The sequence below is a fragment of the Dasypus novemcinctus genome, chromosome 3 (assembly GCF_030445035.2).
Source record: "Dasypus novemcinctus isolate mDasNov1 chromosome 3, mDasNov1.1.hap2, whole genome shotgun sequence".
In the NCBI taxonomy this organism is placed as follows: domain Eukaryota; kingdom Metazoa; phylum Chordata; class Mammalia; order Cingulata; family Dasypodidae; genus Dasypus; species Dasypus novemcinctus.
Window position 1 is genome coordinate 154,269,903 of NC_080675.1, and position 13,074 is coordinate 154,282,976.

The following is a 13,074-nucleotide window of genomic DNA, read 5'->3' on the forward strand; positions in this document are numbered from 1 at the left end:
ACCAGATTAACTAGCTGTGTGTGCTGAACAAGTAAAGAGACAAAAAAGGAAGCAGAAGAGTCTCAGAAAGAAGCAGAGATGGGACACCATGTAGCTAGAGAGAGGAGGGAGGGCAAGGGAGGGGCTGAGAGATGGCTCTTGGTCCAGACCTTGGAGACCCAGACATAAGTCTTCTGGAATTTTATTAATTGCCCCTGTAATTATTCCAAGATGGTCCTCATTTCTGCTTAAGCCACTTTGTTCCTTCCAAATAAGTGATTCCTGACCAAGAAATATACCTGGAGCCTGGCACTGTGCCTGGCCTGGGTGCAGAGTGGCCCTCATTTGCTGAATGCATATTGCCACTGCAAGGAGCCGAGCTCATTAATCAATTCCTAGCAAAAGCCACTAAGCAAGTGACATTGGATTTTTTCCTCAGGTTTGGGCAATGGAGTTGGCTGGAGGGAGATGGAGGAACTGGCTTTCCATACAGGTGGGGACAGAGGCAAACTTCATGAAAAAGGTTTAAGACTTGAAGAGTGATGCAGGACGGGCTCCTGGGGAATGCCTAAATGCTCATTCTGCCAGAGTGGGTGACACCATGGGGTAAAATCCCAAGTAGTGAGAGTGGGGGTGGACCCACATCCTGGGGAGGACTAATGCCACCAAATAGAGGGAACTGTATCCCTCGAGAGAAAGGGTGGCTCCCAGGGCATTGGGGCAGTTGAGCAAGTTAGGCCCTGAACACTATTCCATCTATTTCTGGAAGTGGCTCCTCAGGAAACGAAAGTTGGCTGTCACTGTGGGCACCAAGGTGGAAGGGAAAATGGACGTTAAATGTGTGGAACCAAAGTAAAAGGGGGGCAAGAGAGGAGTTTTTTGAGAGTACACAAGGATGGATATAAAACATGTAATATTACACCATAACATATAGGAGATGACAGACTGATAATGTAAACCATAATGTAAAACATAGGATAACTAAAAATGTAAAGAACTGTGTATCCTAAAGTATGCACCATAATGTAAGCACAGATATTACCTTGTTAGAAAGCTAATATCTCAGACTCTGTACATCACCTTAAGTAAATATGATGTGAAAAGGGTGTAAGAGTATCGCTGTGGAAGGAAAAAGGTTTTGTGGTGGATGTATGGGAGTGCTGTATATTATATATATGCATTGCTGTGGTCTAGGACTCCTGTGAAGAAATGCTGAATAATTAGGGGGGAAAAAAAAAAAAAAAGGATAGGATATGGAAGTTTTTCAAGTCAACATTCTTTATCTAAGTTCTTTATCTAACTTTATCCAAGTTCTTTATCCATCCTTTAAACCCATCGCTATATACCATTCCCTAGTAAGGGACCATGACATTATATTGGGCTTCAAATTTCGGGGAGTTCTGGACCACAGAGTGTTTCAACAATGGCAATGGAGGGATACTGGTATGGGATACCAATGACAGGTGATATATGGCTGACAGGGAGCTGTACAGAACATATGTCCAGGGGGCATGGTAATGATTGGATATACTCATAATGGCAACAATTAAAAACCACAGCAGGGGGGGTACTGGGTTCCTGGCCAGTGGTGCTCTGCCGTGGTCCCTAGGGGAGCAGCGGCAGTCTCCCAGGTACAGCGGCGGGGACCTGGAGGGAGTGAGGGTTCAACAGTGAGCCCCTGATGCTAATGACTATGCTTGTGAGCTGATAAACCTAAAATAAGAACAAGGCCTAGAGCAACATTGTGCCTGGGAATTTCCTCCTGTCAGCCTTCATGTTACTCAAATGTGGCCAGTCTCGAAGCCAAACTCAGCATGTAAATGCAATGCCTTCCCTCCAGCGTGGGACATGACACCCGGGGACGAGCCTCCCTGGCAACGAGGGACCACTATCAAATACCAACTGATGATGCAACTGGAAAAGGACCTTATACGGAAGGTTCAATGCGGATCAGCAGAATATCCATGTCTACATAAAATACCATGACTTTAAAATGCTGTTTGACCTAAAGTAAGGGGGAAATGGAAAGGAGAAATTAGTTTATATGGCTACGAGTTTCTAAAAAAGAGTCTGGAGGCTGGCAGAAGGATTGCCCTCATGCACAACTGAGCAGAGTCAGAGAGACAGATAAAGCAGATACAACCCCCAGATATTGGTTCCTTTGAAGGCTAAAGAGACCCATGAGAGTTATGGCCATGGCCGATGGGGTTAACTACCAGGGCAGATGGCCCCTCTTTGGAAATGGTGTTTATGTGTGATGAATCTGGACTCAGATGGGATCTCCCTTCATAAGACTTTCATGCTAATGTGCTGGAGGTGCAGTTAACGTTGGGATTTAAGATATATTTAGGGGATTTGAATCTCTGGACTGACAATGTGATAGCCAGGTCCTGAACCTCAACAGACTCCAGCACCTACAATCTGATTTATTGGACTTACCGCACTCAGCTAAGATGGAGTTGAAGAAGGACAATCACCACACCATGGAGCCTAGAGTGATTACAACTGAAAATGGGAGGATTGCATCCAGCATCCATGTGGAATTTGAGCCTCCTCTTGACATAGAGGTGCAATGGACACAACCAATCCAATGTCCACATAGAAGAGGTGGTATTGGATTGAGAAAAGTGGACATGGTGGACGATGGGTATGGGGAAAGGCAGGAAGAGATGAGAGGTGGAGGTGTCTTTGGGACATGGAGCTGCCCTGGATGGTGCTTCAGAGGCAATCACCGGACATTGTAAATCCTCACAGGGCCCACTGGATGGAATGGGGGAGAGTATGGGCCATGATGTGGACCATTGACTATGAGGTGCAGAGGTGCCCAAAGATGTACTTACCAAATCCAATGGATGTGTCATGATGATGGGAACGAGTGTTGTTGGGGGGGGAGAGGGGGGGTGGGGGAGCGGGGTTGAATGGGACCTCACATATATATTTTTGATGTAATATTATTACAAAGTCAATAAAAAATAAATAAATAAATACTAATGGAAAAAAAAAAAAAAAAGACTTGAAGAGCAGGAGGCCCATTCAAATAGGAGAGGCACTTAGAGGTCCTCTTCTGGAACTTATTTCATCATAGAATCCTTATGTGTTCAGTTTTGGAAGCTCTATCAGTCCCAGAGCTTTGAGGAGTCCACTTTAAGACTGTGGGCTCCATACAAGCTTCAAACTGCTACAATTTCCCACTGCTTTTGGGAAGGCCCAAGCTCTATACATGACATGCAAGCTTCAGCCTCCTTGCCTCCTTTGCTCCCTTGCAACCTATATACCCCTGTTAAAACATCCCTTCCTCTGTGGAGCCTTCCCCAATTCCCCCAGGCTAGGGAGGGAGTTCCTGTGGCCTTTCCTTTGCAGCAGCCCTGGTCACATTCGCTCATCCATTCACCAGCAGTCTCTTCACCAGACTGTAAGCATCTCCAGGGCAGGCTGGCCCTTGCCTTTTTGCCCTGTGTCCTAGTGCCCCACGGGGGACCGGTTCCTGGGAAGCACTGGTAAATCTCTGTTCAGTGAACGCTGTCGATGGATTGTCAGCATTCTCGGAATGCTACTTCAGCCGTCAAAATCATCTTCCTCATTGATTCAGGGAGATCACAGTGGCTAAAAGGGCTTCTTGTGCTACCTGGTCAAGGACGACAGAGTCCCTGAGCTTATCAAATGAGGGAGGCCTGGCCAGGACCCTGCCCTGCTAAGTGAGCACAGGCTGCTTGGTGAGCTCTGCCTCCTGGCACTAAATCCAGCATTCAGACTCCTTTGACTTGCTCCTCAGCTGCCATATGTGAGAGACATGATCAAATTCACATGTCGGAAAGATTGTTCTGGCTCTAGTGAGGTGAATGGATTTGGGGGGACACAGTGAACATGGGGAGACAGTGGATGTCATTAGTGCTGTTCTCCCCATGTTCGCAGCCGCTGCCCTTCAGGCACATGTATGTCTGGGCTTCCCACCTCCTCTGAAATGAAGCCATGGAACTTGCCTTGTCCAGGGACCTGTGCTTAAGAGTGGATTACCTCTGGGTAGAAACTTGAAGAGCCTGGGGGAGGTTTGCCCCATTCCTTGCCTTTGCTGGGGTAAGCGGGAAGCAGGCATCAGGATGAAGCCTCTATTGGATGGGGTTCCTGAGTGACTCTGCTGAACAATCCCTCCTGCTGCCCTATGTGGGATATAAAGTAAGAGATAAACCTCTGTTGTGCTAATTGAGATTTTGGAGGTTGTTTGTTACTGCAGCATAGCCCAGCCTGTCCTGACCTACACACTAGTTAGGAGGCTGCTGCCTAAGCTCAGATGAGAGATGATGGCAGTCTAGACTAGAATGGTGAGGAAGAGATGGAAAGAAAGAGAGGGCTCTGAGATATTTAGGAGGTGAACTTGAATTTGACTGGGCTCAGTGATGGTTTGGCTTCCAGGGATGAAGGGTGGGGGGTTTTTCCTCTTTTAGGGGCAATACTTGCTCAGACTTTTTTTCATGAATCCACAGGTTCTTTGATTTAAGATTTATCATCTTGTCTTTATATCCAGGGTCAGGGAATAAGTGGTTCAAACCTGCCAGAGACCCTGGTGACCTGGTTCAGTGCTCCTTTAGGAAGAGCCTAGTCACGAAGGTGAAAGCTGAAGCCACTACAATTTATTGGCAACACCTACTAGGCTGTGCTGGGGCATTATGGACCTATCCCAGCGTAACCTCAGGACAGTGTCATGACGCAGGCTCCATCTCTGAGTTTGAGCTCAGAGAGCTCAAATACCTTCCCAAGAAAGGAGGGGGAGAGCTAGGATTCAAAGCCAGATCTGAGTGGCTCAAAACCCTTAGTTTTTGCCTAATGCTATTTCATTCCCAGAGGCAGAGTAACTCTATCACTTAATGAGGTGGGAGGCTGGAAACAGAGGCTGCATGTTGGAGGGGCTGTACACTCCTCTCTGAGTGGGGGGCAAGGAGGTGGGGCTGTCCAAGCCTCCCAGCTGCTTCCTGCACGACAGACGCCCTCACAGAAGCATTTGGGCGTTGGCAGCTTTCTGGGCCCCTCTCAAGTCCGCATAAACATCAGGGGGCTGCATCCTGTTCTTGGCTGTGTGCATGCAGGCAATGGCTGAAATGCCAGCTTCAGCACCAGCTCCAGACTCCCACGGATTCCAGGGAAACCGGACCATGGGGCGTGGATGCCTGCCTTGGTGGATTTTTTTCCTTGATGTTCATAGGATTCAGAGTTGGAAGGTTCCCATCCAAGCAGAAATAAAAGCTGCCTTCACAAAATTCAGCTGAGTGATGGTGGCATGTTTTCACTTGCTCTTTCCCCCATCTATTTTGGCAGAGAATGGTATGATCAAGCAGTCCCGTTACCTTGTATGCTGGTGGTTGAAGAGCTCAGGCTTTGGAGTCAGACCTGGGCTCACATGCCAGCTTTGCCATGTCCTGTCTTTGCAACCTTGACCAAATTACTTAATGTCTCTGAGCCTCAGTTTTGTTATCCCTAAAATGGGGGTGATAGTGATCACTTCATAAGGGTGCTGGGATGATTATGGGAGGGCTGTATGTCACATATGACCACAGTGCCCAGCACACAGTATGTGCACAGCAAATGGTATTTATTGCTATCCAGGGTTTTGGGGCTAGTGTTTTGAAGCACCCTACTGCAAAATTATGTACATTTAAATAGCATTCATAGGATGCCAAAACTGAAGGGCATTTGGCAATAACTTCTAGAGAGTGCTAAACTTTTGAAAGTGTCAATAAAGATGAAATCTTATGTGGAACCCTAATATACCAAACAGTTAAAAGTGGAACTGCTCTGATTGATAGGGGGCATGGCCTCAGGGCCCTATCCTTCAGCCTCCCCAATCCTGATGGTGGCAGAACCCCCAGGGCTCTGCAGAACAAGGTAGGAAAACTGTAGATTAGGGGAGTGCAATGACCACGAAGAAGAGAAGCTTCAAAGCCTGCTTTTGCTGAGCAGCCTTGGCAAAACCTCTGGGCTTCCCTTCCTCCACCTGTGGGAGAGGAGTGGCAGTACTTGCTTGGCAGGGTTCTGTGAAACTGAACTGAGATAATGAGCATGGACACATCCTGTGGGAAGCTGGAGTTCTCCGTATCAGGGAGGGACCTTCTCAGTGGTGGCTGCACTTGGAGAAGAGAAAGCAATGCTGACAAACCAAGTCAGGTTGTCAAAGTGTCTAAAGCAGGCCTATCCCAGAAGGACCAGAGTAAGGCTCTGCCCAGTGGGCACTGTCTTCAGCTAGCCCTCTCGGTTCCTGCAGTGCCTCTAGTAGCCACGTCTCTTCACTCCAAGGGCTCCAGCCAACAGGATGGCCACCTGCCGAGCCTCTGAAGATACCCATTCAATCAGTCCACTCCTGCAGCACATACATCTAACTTTCCTGGTAGGGCTTCATTTGTGTCCATAATGAATATCTTCCCCATACTTTAGAAGAGGCTTTTCTGCCCGCAGGCATCTCAAACTTGACCTCCCTCAGATGGGATTCAGCATCTTCCACTGCCCCCAAGCCTGCTCTTCCTCCTCTTCTAGCTCAGCTGGCAGCATTGCATCTGCCCCATGGCCTAAGGCAGAAGCGTGGGCATTAGATTTAATCCTTTCCTCTCCTCTGTCACCTCCAGTTGGATGGCTGGTCCTGCCAATTTGCCACCTGAGTATCTTAGGTTAAAGTCTTTATCATAAAGACCCAGTTTCTTCATCCTTTCAGGATCTCATCCTTCACCTCTTACTAGGACTATTAATTACAACAGTCTCCTGTCTCCTGCCACAGCTTGCCACATTTTAGTGGGGAAGACAATCGTTCACAAGCTGCCAGCCAAATATTAATACATAAAATAATCACAGACTGTGATGAGTGCTATGAAGAAAAGAGTGCTGAAAATGAAAATGCTATCAGGGAAGAGGGGAGACTCGCCTTAGGCAAGATGACTTCTCAGCTAAGACCTGCAGGAGGAAAAGAAGCTTATGTTTAAAGGGCAGGGTGGATGGGAGACCATTCCAGGCAGAAGGAACAGCTTCTGTAAAGGCCCTGAGATAGGAAGGAGAAGGCTCATGTAGGAATGGAAAGATGCAGCCTGAGCAGGGAGGGGAAGGAGGAGAATGGGGTAGCTGGCACAGAGCTGAAGAGGCACATAGAGGCTGGATCCTGCTGGGTCCTCCAGGGCATGGTTGGGAGTTTGACTTTTTTTCTAAAGGCCACAGGAGCCATTGGTGCTTTTGCGGCAGAGTGTCATATGAGCTGATCAGCTTTTTAAATGGTCATGCTGGCTGCTTGCTGCATGGAGGGGGACCTGGAGTGGGGTGGGGTGGTATAATGATGAGGCTGTTCAATAAACCAAACCTGACACCCTGACAAGGTGGGCTCCTGAACCACATCAGGGGCAGGGGAAGAGTCTGAGGCTCTTTAGGAAGAGAATTCCCAGCACTTGGTGACTACTACAGGAATGAATCTAGAGCAGAGAGAGAACTCCCCATTCAAATGTGAGTGCTTTGAGGACAGGGTTAAGTTGTATTCTTCCCTGTATCCACAGAACCTAGCATAGGACTGGCACAGAGAACCATTTACTGCATGAATAAATGATAGTGAAATTTTGGTTAAGGCTTGGAATGTGTGATCTGTGCTGAACCCTTACCCTGCTGGCATCAGGAAAAGGGTCAAGAACCTAACCTTCCTCCTCCTCCCATTCAAGGAATAATTACCGAGTCTCTCAAACCTCATTTCAGCTTTAGGAACATTTGGGGATGGGTAGGGAGGTATGTACACATTTAATCCAGGATCTCATGTCTGCTGGGGTTGGGCCAAGCTCTGGGACCCCAGGAAGCCTTGCTGGCCTTTCCATAGGTGCAAGGATTACACAAGTCAGAGCTGTTGGTGCCACACTCACGCCAGCATCTGTGTCCGTGTCTGAGCTGTGTTGCTTTTAGCCCAACTTGTTCTCCTACAGTTTAGGAGTATGTTTTTCTGATTGGCTGGGAGGCTGAACATGCTACAGCTGACATATCAGGAGGCTGTGCTTTGCAGCAGAAAGACTATAGCTGCAGAGAGAGAAAGCCAAGGAATCAGTCTCATTTCTGCCACTACTTTTCTGGGTGACAACAGAGGAGATTGTTTTTCATCTGTGGAGTTGGCAGCCTCAGGGCCATGGTTGATATAAATCCACTAGGCCAACTTGTAATGTGTTTGTAAATGAGGACCAGGAGTGGGGTTTGGTCTTATCTCTAGGGAAAGGTCCCAAGGAGTAGGCAGACACTGGTCTCCAGCTTCCAGAACCTCTGCTCACATCAATGGGAGGGTCTAGCTAGAAGAGATTTGTCTGCACCCCTCTGTAGTCCTTTCTCTGTCCTAAGTGAACCAGGAAGAGCCTAGTGTCCATTTTTGACTATCTGGGGTGGGGGTGGATTATGCTGGGAATTTCTGGCCAGATTGGGGTTGTTGAGATAAAGGGGGGAAAAGCCAGTGTGGGATGACTCCATGCTAAAGCAGGGTATAAAACACCAAGGGACAATCTCTAGGGAAACTGGACCCAAGTTTGAAGTCCAAGACACCCAGGCCTTTGATGAGTAGGTTGTAGGACTTGAGGATGTCAGAAGTGAGAGGCAGGGCTCAGGCCAGGGAGGTGCCATGCAGCCATCAGTGGGCTTGGGATGGGGGCATGGTTGTGCCAGTTGGACTTAATGAGGCCTGGGAACCCAGGGAGGGTTCTAGGATGTTGGCACAGCATCAGAAAAAGACAGACCTATCTAAAGGCAGCCAGCTGAGACTGTACCATGTGGGGAGGGTTCTGCTGCTCAGTTCCTAGTCCCCCGGAGCACCCTGCTAGCTCTCTAGTGGAGCATCTTCATAGTACTCTGTGATCATCTTTAACTGCCTTTGTCTTCTGGGGGGCCTCAGGGACTGTGACAATGCATCTTCTTCAGGCTGGGATCTAGCCCAGGACCTAGTGCCCCATCAGTACTTAGGACATGAAATGTAAAATCAACACACGCTTCACCAATGAGTTCAGCTCAGTAAGCATTTCCTGTATACCTACCATGAGCTCGTTCCCTGACTGTCCTTGCCATAAGGGTTCCCAGCCAAGACTTGTTTCTGTTCCTTTAGAAACCATTCCTGGGTTTTCAGGGAGGAAGGAGACTGTATTCCTTCTACAACCAAAGGCCAAAGGAGGAGGATCTGCTTTTCCACACGAGCCAAACTCTCATTCTAGAGTAAAAGGTAACATCTATATATACATTTGAGATGAAGTGAGTCTTTAACAAAAATGCACCTGAGCTGGCCAGACTAGACTGTCAACCCTGTTCTGTTCTCCCAGGCCAGGATGGCTACTTTTGCAAACACGTTTGAGGATCTTTAACAAATAAGGCTCTGGATAAACAGATCTGAATATGGGTTAATATGGTTTTGCACTCCTTCCTCTCCCATGAGCCACTGCTAGCATGACTCAATGCCTGAGCAAATAGTTAAATGATTTTAAATCAATATAGGATCTAATTTTCAGGAATTCTTAGACATTGGATGGATTCTAGGACTGATTCTACCACTGACTTACTCTGTGATTTGTATAACTCCTTTCTCCTCTCTGGTCTTCAATTTTCTCATCTGTAAAATGGGAAGGATGGGCTGGACAATCTCCGAAGTTCTTTTCAGCTTTGACATTCTGGGACCTAAATATTAGGTCTTTATTCCCTGCCCTGGTGAGTATAATTCAGATTCAACTAAGACTTTTCTAGATTCAACTAAAATGTATTGTGAGCATACTTTCATATACATTATTTAATTTAGTGTTCTCAAAATCCTAGAAAAGTAGATGTTATTATCTCCATTTTGTAGATCACAAAACAGAGGTTCAGTGAAGTTTAGTGTGTTAACTGAGATTGCACAGCCAGGAAGTGGCAGAGTTGAGATTCAGGGCTGTTTGACTTCAGTTCTGACTGACTTCACACCCAGGGTGCTGAGAACCAACCCTGTGAGCCCAGTGCCAACTTGGCTTGCTTAACCCTCTCTCTGCCCCCCTCCCCTTTCCTGCCTTGGGGCTTCTGGTGCAGGGAGCTGAAGGATGGGGTGGGGAAGGGGGTTGGGGATGCTCTGGGTGGAGGTCACTGGTAGATCAGGGTGGACCTTGGCTAGTGGAAGCTGGTAATGTTCTAGAAGACTGGATGGGGCAATTTATCAGGGGCTGAGAGCAGTGTCTTGGGCTGGTCGGGCTCTGGCTTTCTTAGGTGAGTCCTATAGGCTCCATGTGTGCTCCCAGTTTAAGGAGCTGCCTGCCCTTTTCTGTGCTTTGCCACCTGGGAGCTCCTGCCAGCATGTGGCAGACACCCACCCTTGAAAATTCCTGTCCATATTTCCAAGCTGCCAGAAAGCATCTCCCAACACCCTCTGGCTGAGGGCAGGAAAGGAAGAGGAGTGTTGGAGAGACTGAGCTTGGATCTTGATCTCTAGCCTGACAAACAGGAGAGTGACTTCAAGTCATGATTTTATTTCAGCCAATTTGATCCCCACCAGCCTGCCCGCAGCAGTGGCTCTTGAGATCTCAGTTGCCATCTCAGAGCCTTGGGGGTGGCCTTAACTCCTGGTATGATACCCGGCTCTTGAATCTCTCTTTCTGGGCCTTCATGTCCTCATCTAGGCAATAACCAGCTGATTGGGTCCCACATTTCTTATTTCTCTCCCAAAGGTGACATTTTTAGAATCCACTATCCTTTACTTTACCTTCACGAGGCAGGAAGGTGGACCAGACCCTTTTGGAGAGCCAGTCAATCTTAAAGATCGCTCTCTGGTAGTCCGGGTATTCCCAATCGGCGGCTGCTGGTGCCCACTTTCCCATTTCACACCAAAGGTGTACCCTCACCCCGGCCTCCTGGCAGGTCCAGGCCCAGCCCCTTAGTCTTGCAGCTCTAGAAACGCTAGGGCAGCGCTACAGCCGCGACTGCGGCGGTGGCAGCAGCAACCGCGGCGGCAGCGGCGCAGAGGGGTGGGGGAAGAGAGAAGCGCCTACTTGTCCCGCTACCTCCGCAGCAGCCCTGGCGCGTCAAAAGAGTCTTCGGAATACTTCAGATTGTCACTCAGGTCCGGGGTCTGCTGGGACCCCGCTACCGCTCGACTGAGCTAGAGCAGGCTCCTTTCCACCCCCAGCTGCTGCGAGGCAGGGGACTGCGGCGATCGGACGCCTCAATCTCATCCCTCCCAATCCCTAAGTGCCGGCAATTACACCTCCCCCATCTGGGACAGACATTCGGGACTATCCAGGGCTGCGGGGAAGGGAGGAAAGGAGATTGAAAGCACAATTTTTGGCTGGACCTGGGTCCATCAGATTCATCGTCACTAGTCCCTCACACCCCATTTCTCTCGGCATCTCTGGGTCTCGGCCCCTCTGCTCCCGCCTCCCACGGGGCTCTGATACCCCGACGACAGGCAACCGCAGCCTGTACCTACTCCACGCCGGCAGTCCCTGCTCGGTCTGCTCGCTCCGGGGTCACCCGCCTGGCTTGGGCCATCCCTCTCCTCTGCTGAGGGCACGGAGGGTAAAGGGTCTAAAGTTCGGGCGCCATCCGCCAGCCGAAGGCCCTGAGTCCCTAGGGCCTCAGTCGGGGCGCCGGAAGGTCGACGTGAGAAGCTCGCCTCACCTGTTTCTCCAGCGGCTCCTTGGCCGAGAGCGCCGGCTTCGGGGAGGGCGCACGGTCGCAGACGCAGCCCTCCAGCAGGTAGAGTCCGGAGGGCCGCGAGCTCGAGTCGCTCTCGAAGTAGAAGAGCAGGTTCTGCAGCAGTGCGAACCACTTGGTTTGCCATTTTGTGTTGTCCGAACTCCTCTTGCTCAGGTAGCCTTTGCGCGTGCCGTCCTTGCGCGCCAGCAGTCCCAGGGACGCAACGTGGCCATCGTTCAGCCGGATCCCCTTCTGCATGGTGCTCGGAGGCCAGCGAGACCACACGCGCTTACATCTTTCCCGCGCGGCACCCCGCAGCCCCCAGTCAGTGCGCGCAGCGCGCTGCCTCTCTCCGGCGCTGGCTCGCTCTCGCTCTCCCCTCCCCCGCCAAATATCTACACTTCGGGATCTGGCACCAAGCCTCGGCTTTCTATATCCAGGTGTGCCATTCGTCGGCGGAACCTCTCCTCTCCGCAGAATCCCAGGACCCAAGAGGTGCAGCCCGACCTTCCCCCGGCGCGGGGCAAACTGAGGGACCAGAGAGCTGCGCGCTGACTGGCGGGGGGGGGGGGTGGGGGGGGTGGGGGACGGGGACGGACAGAGTCACGTGACGCGGATCCCTCGAAGAGCCGGTTTCAGCAACGCGGTTAGAGACTCAAGCATGCAACCCCGCGGAGGTGCAGAGCAGCGCGCAGGCTGCATTTTGGCGTCCCCTCCCCCTCCCCAGGCACACAGACACACACACTCGCGCGCGCACGTACACACACACACACAAATCCTGCCCTCTCTCCTCTAGTCTCTTTTTCGTGCGTTAAAAAGCAAATCAGATCGATTTTCGTTTAACCCAATGGAATCCCGAAGAGTCGCCATCCCGGGAATTTGTGTCTGCGCCCCACCGCCGCGCACTGTGAACCCGGGGTTAAGTCCAGGTTGTCATTTCCTCCTTCAACGGCTTTTTCCCCATAGTACTTAATTTTTCTAATTTGAGATGGATGGAGGAAGGTGGATTGCAAAACAGATTTAAAAGAGGTAATCTTTGCATAACCGACTGGATCATGTTCTTTTCAGCGTCCGGCTGCACTCCCGGTGGCTTCCCCAGCTACCTGAGGACAAAACAGGGGCTGAAATGGGGCGGAGAAAGGTGAGGTCTTATTTTATTTTGTTTTGAGCGTTGCTATAATTGCAGGCGCCAGCCCCTGCGCTCTGGGGTCTGGCTGGCGAGCCACAGCTGGAGGTTTCTGCAAATACCCACCAAAGCCTGAAGGCGGGCTTCAAACGCAGGCGCCGGGGACCATGGGAGCCTTCAAATAGCTGCGCTGGCGCAATGATACCTTAATGATAGATTTTCCGTTCTTATTTTTAGCTTCCAGTCGCCTACACAGTTACCCGGCATTTATCCGAAAACGTCACAGCGCCCGCATGCTGTACGGGGAGGGCGCGCGGGCAGCCAGGCGAGCCGTGGAA

The 13,074-nt window shown here is 50.1% G+C and overlaps 1 protein-coding gene across 4 annotated transcripts in view; it reads right to left on the reverse strand.

Moving 5' to 3' along the window:
* The window catches only part of RASGRF1 (Ras protein specific guanine nucleotide releasing factor 1), a 133,811-nt gene extending 121,102 nt beyond the window's left edge, over nt 1-12,709 (reverse strand). For 2 of the 4 annotated variants that reach the window (XR_011648468.1, XM_058294607.2), the window contains exon 1: nt 11,593-12,709. Coding sequence is in view for 2 of the 4 variants with exons in the window: in XM_058294607.2 (XP_058150590.1) it covers nt 11,593-11,868 (276 nt within the window). In the remaining 2 variants the exon portion in view is untranslated. The remainder of the gene's footprint in view (nt 1-11,592) is intronic. The other 2 variants (XR_011648467.1, XM_071214323.1) reach the window with 1 other exon arrangement.
* Between the last annotated feature and the right edge of the window lie 365 nt (nt 12,710-13,074).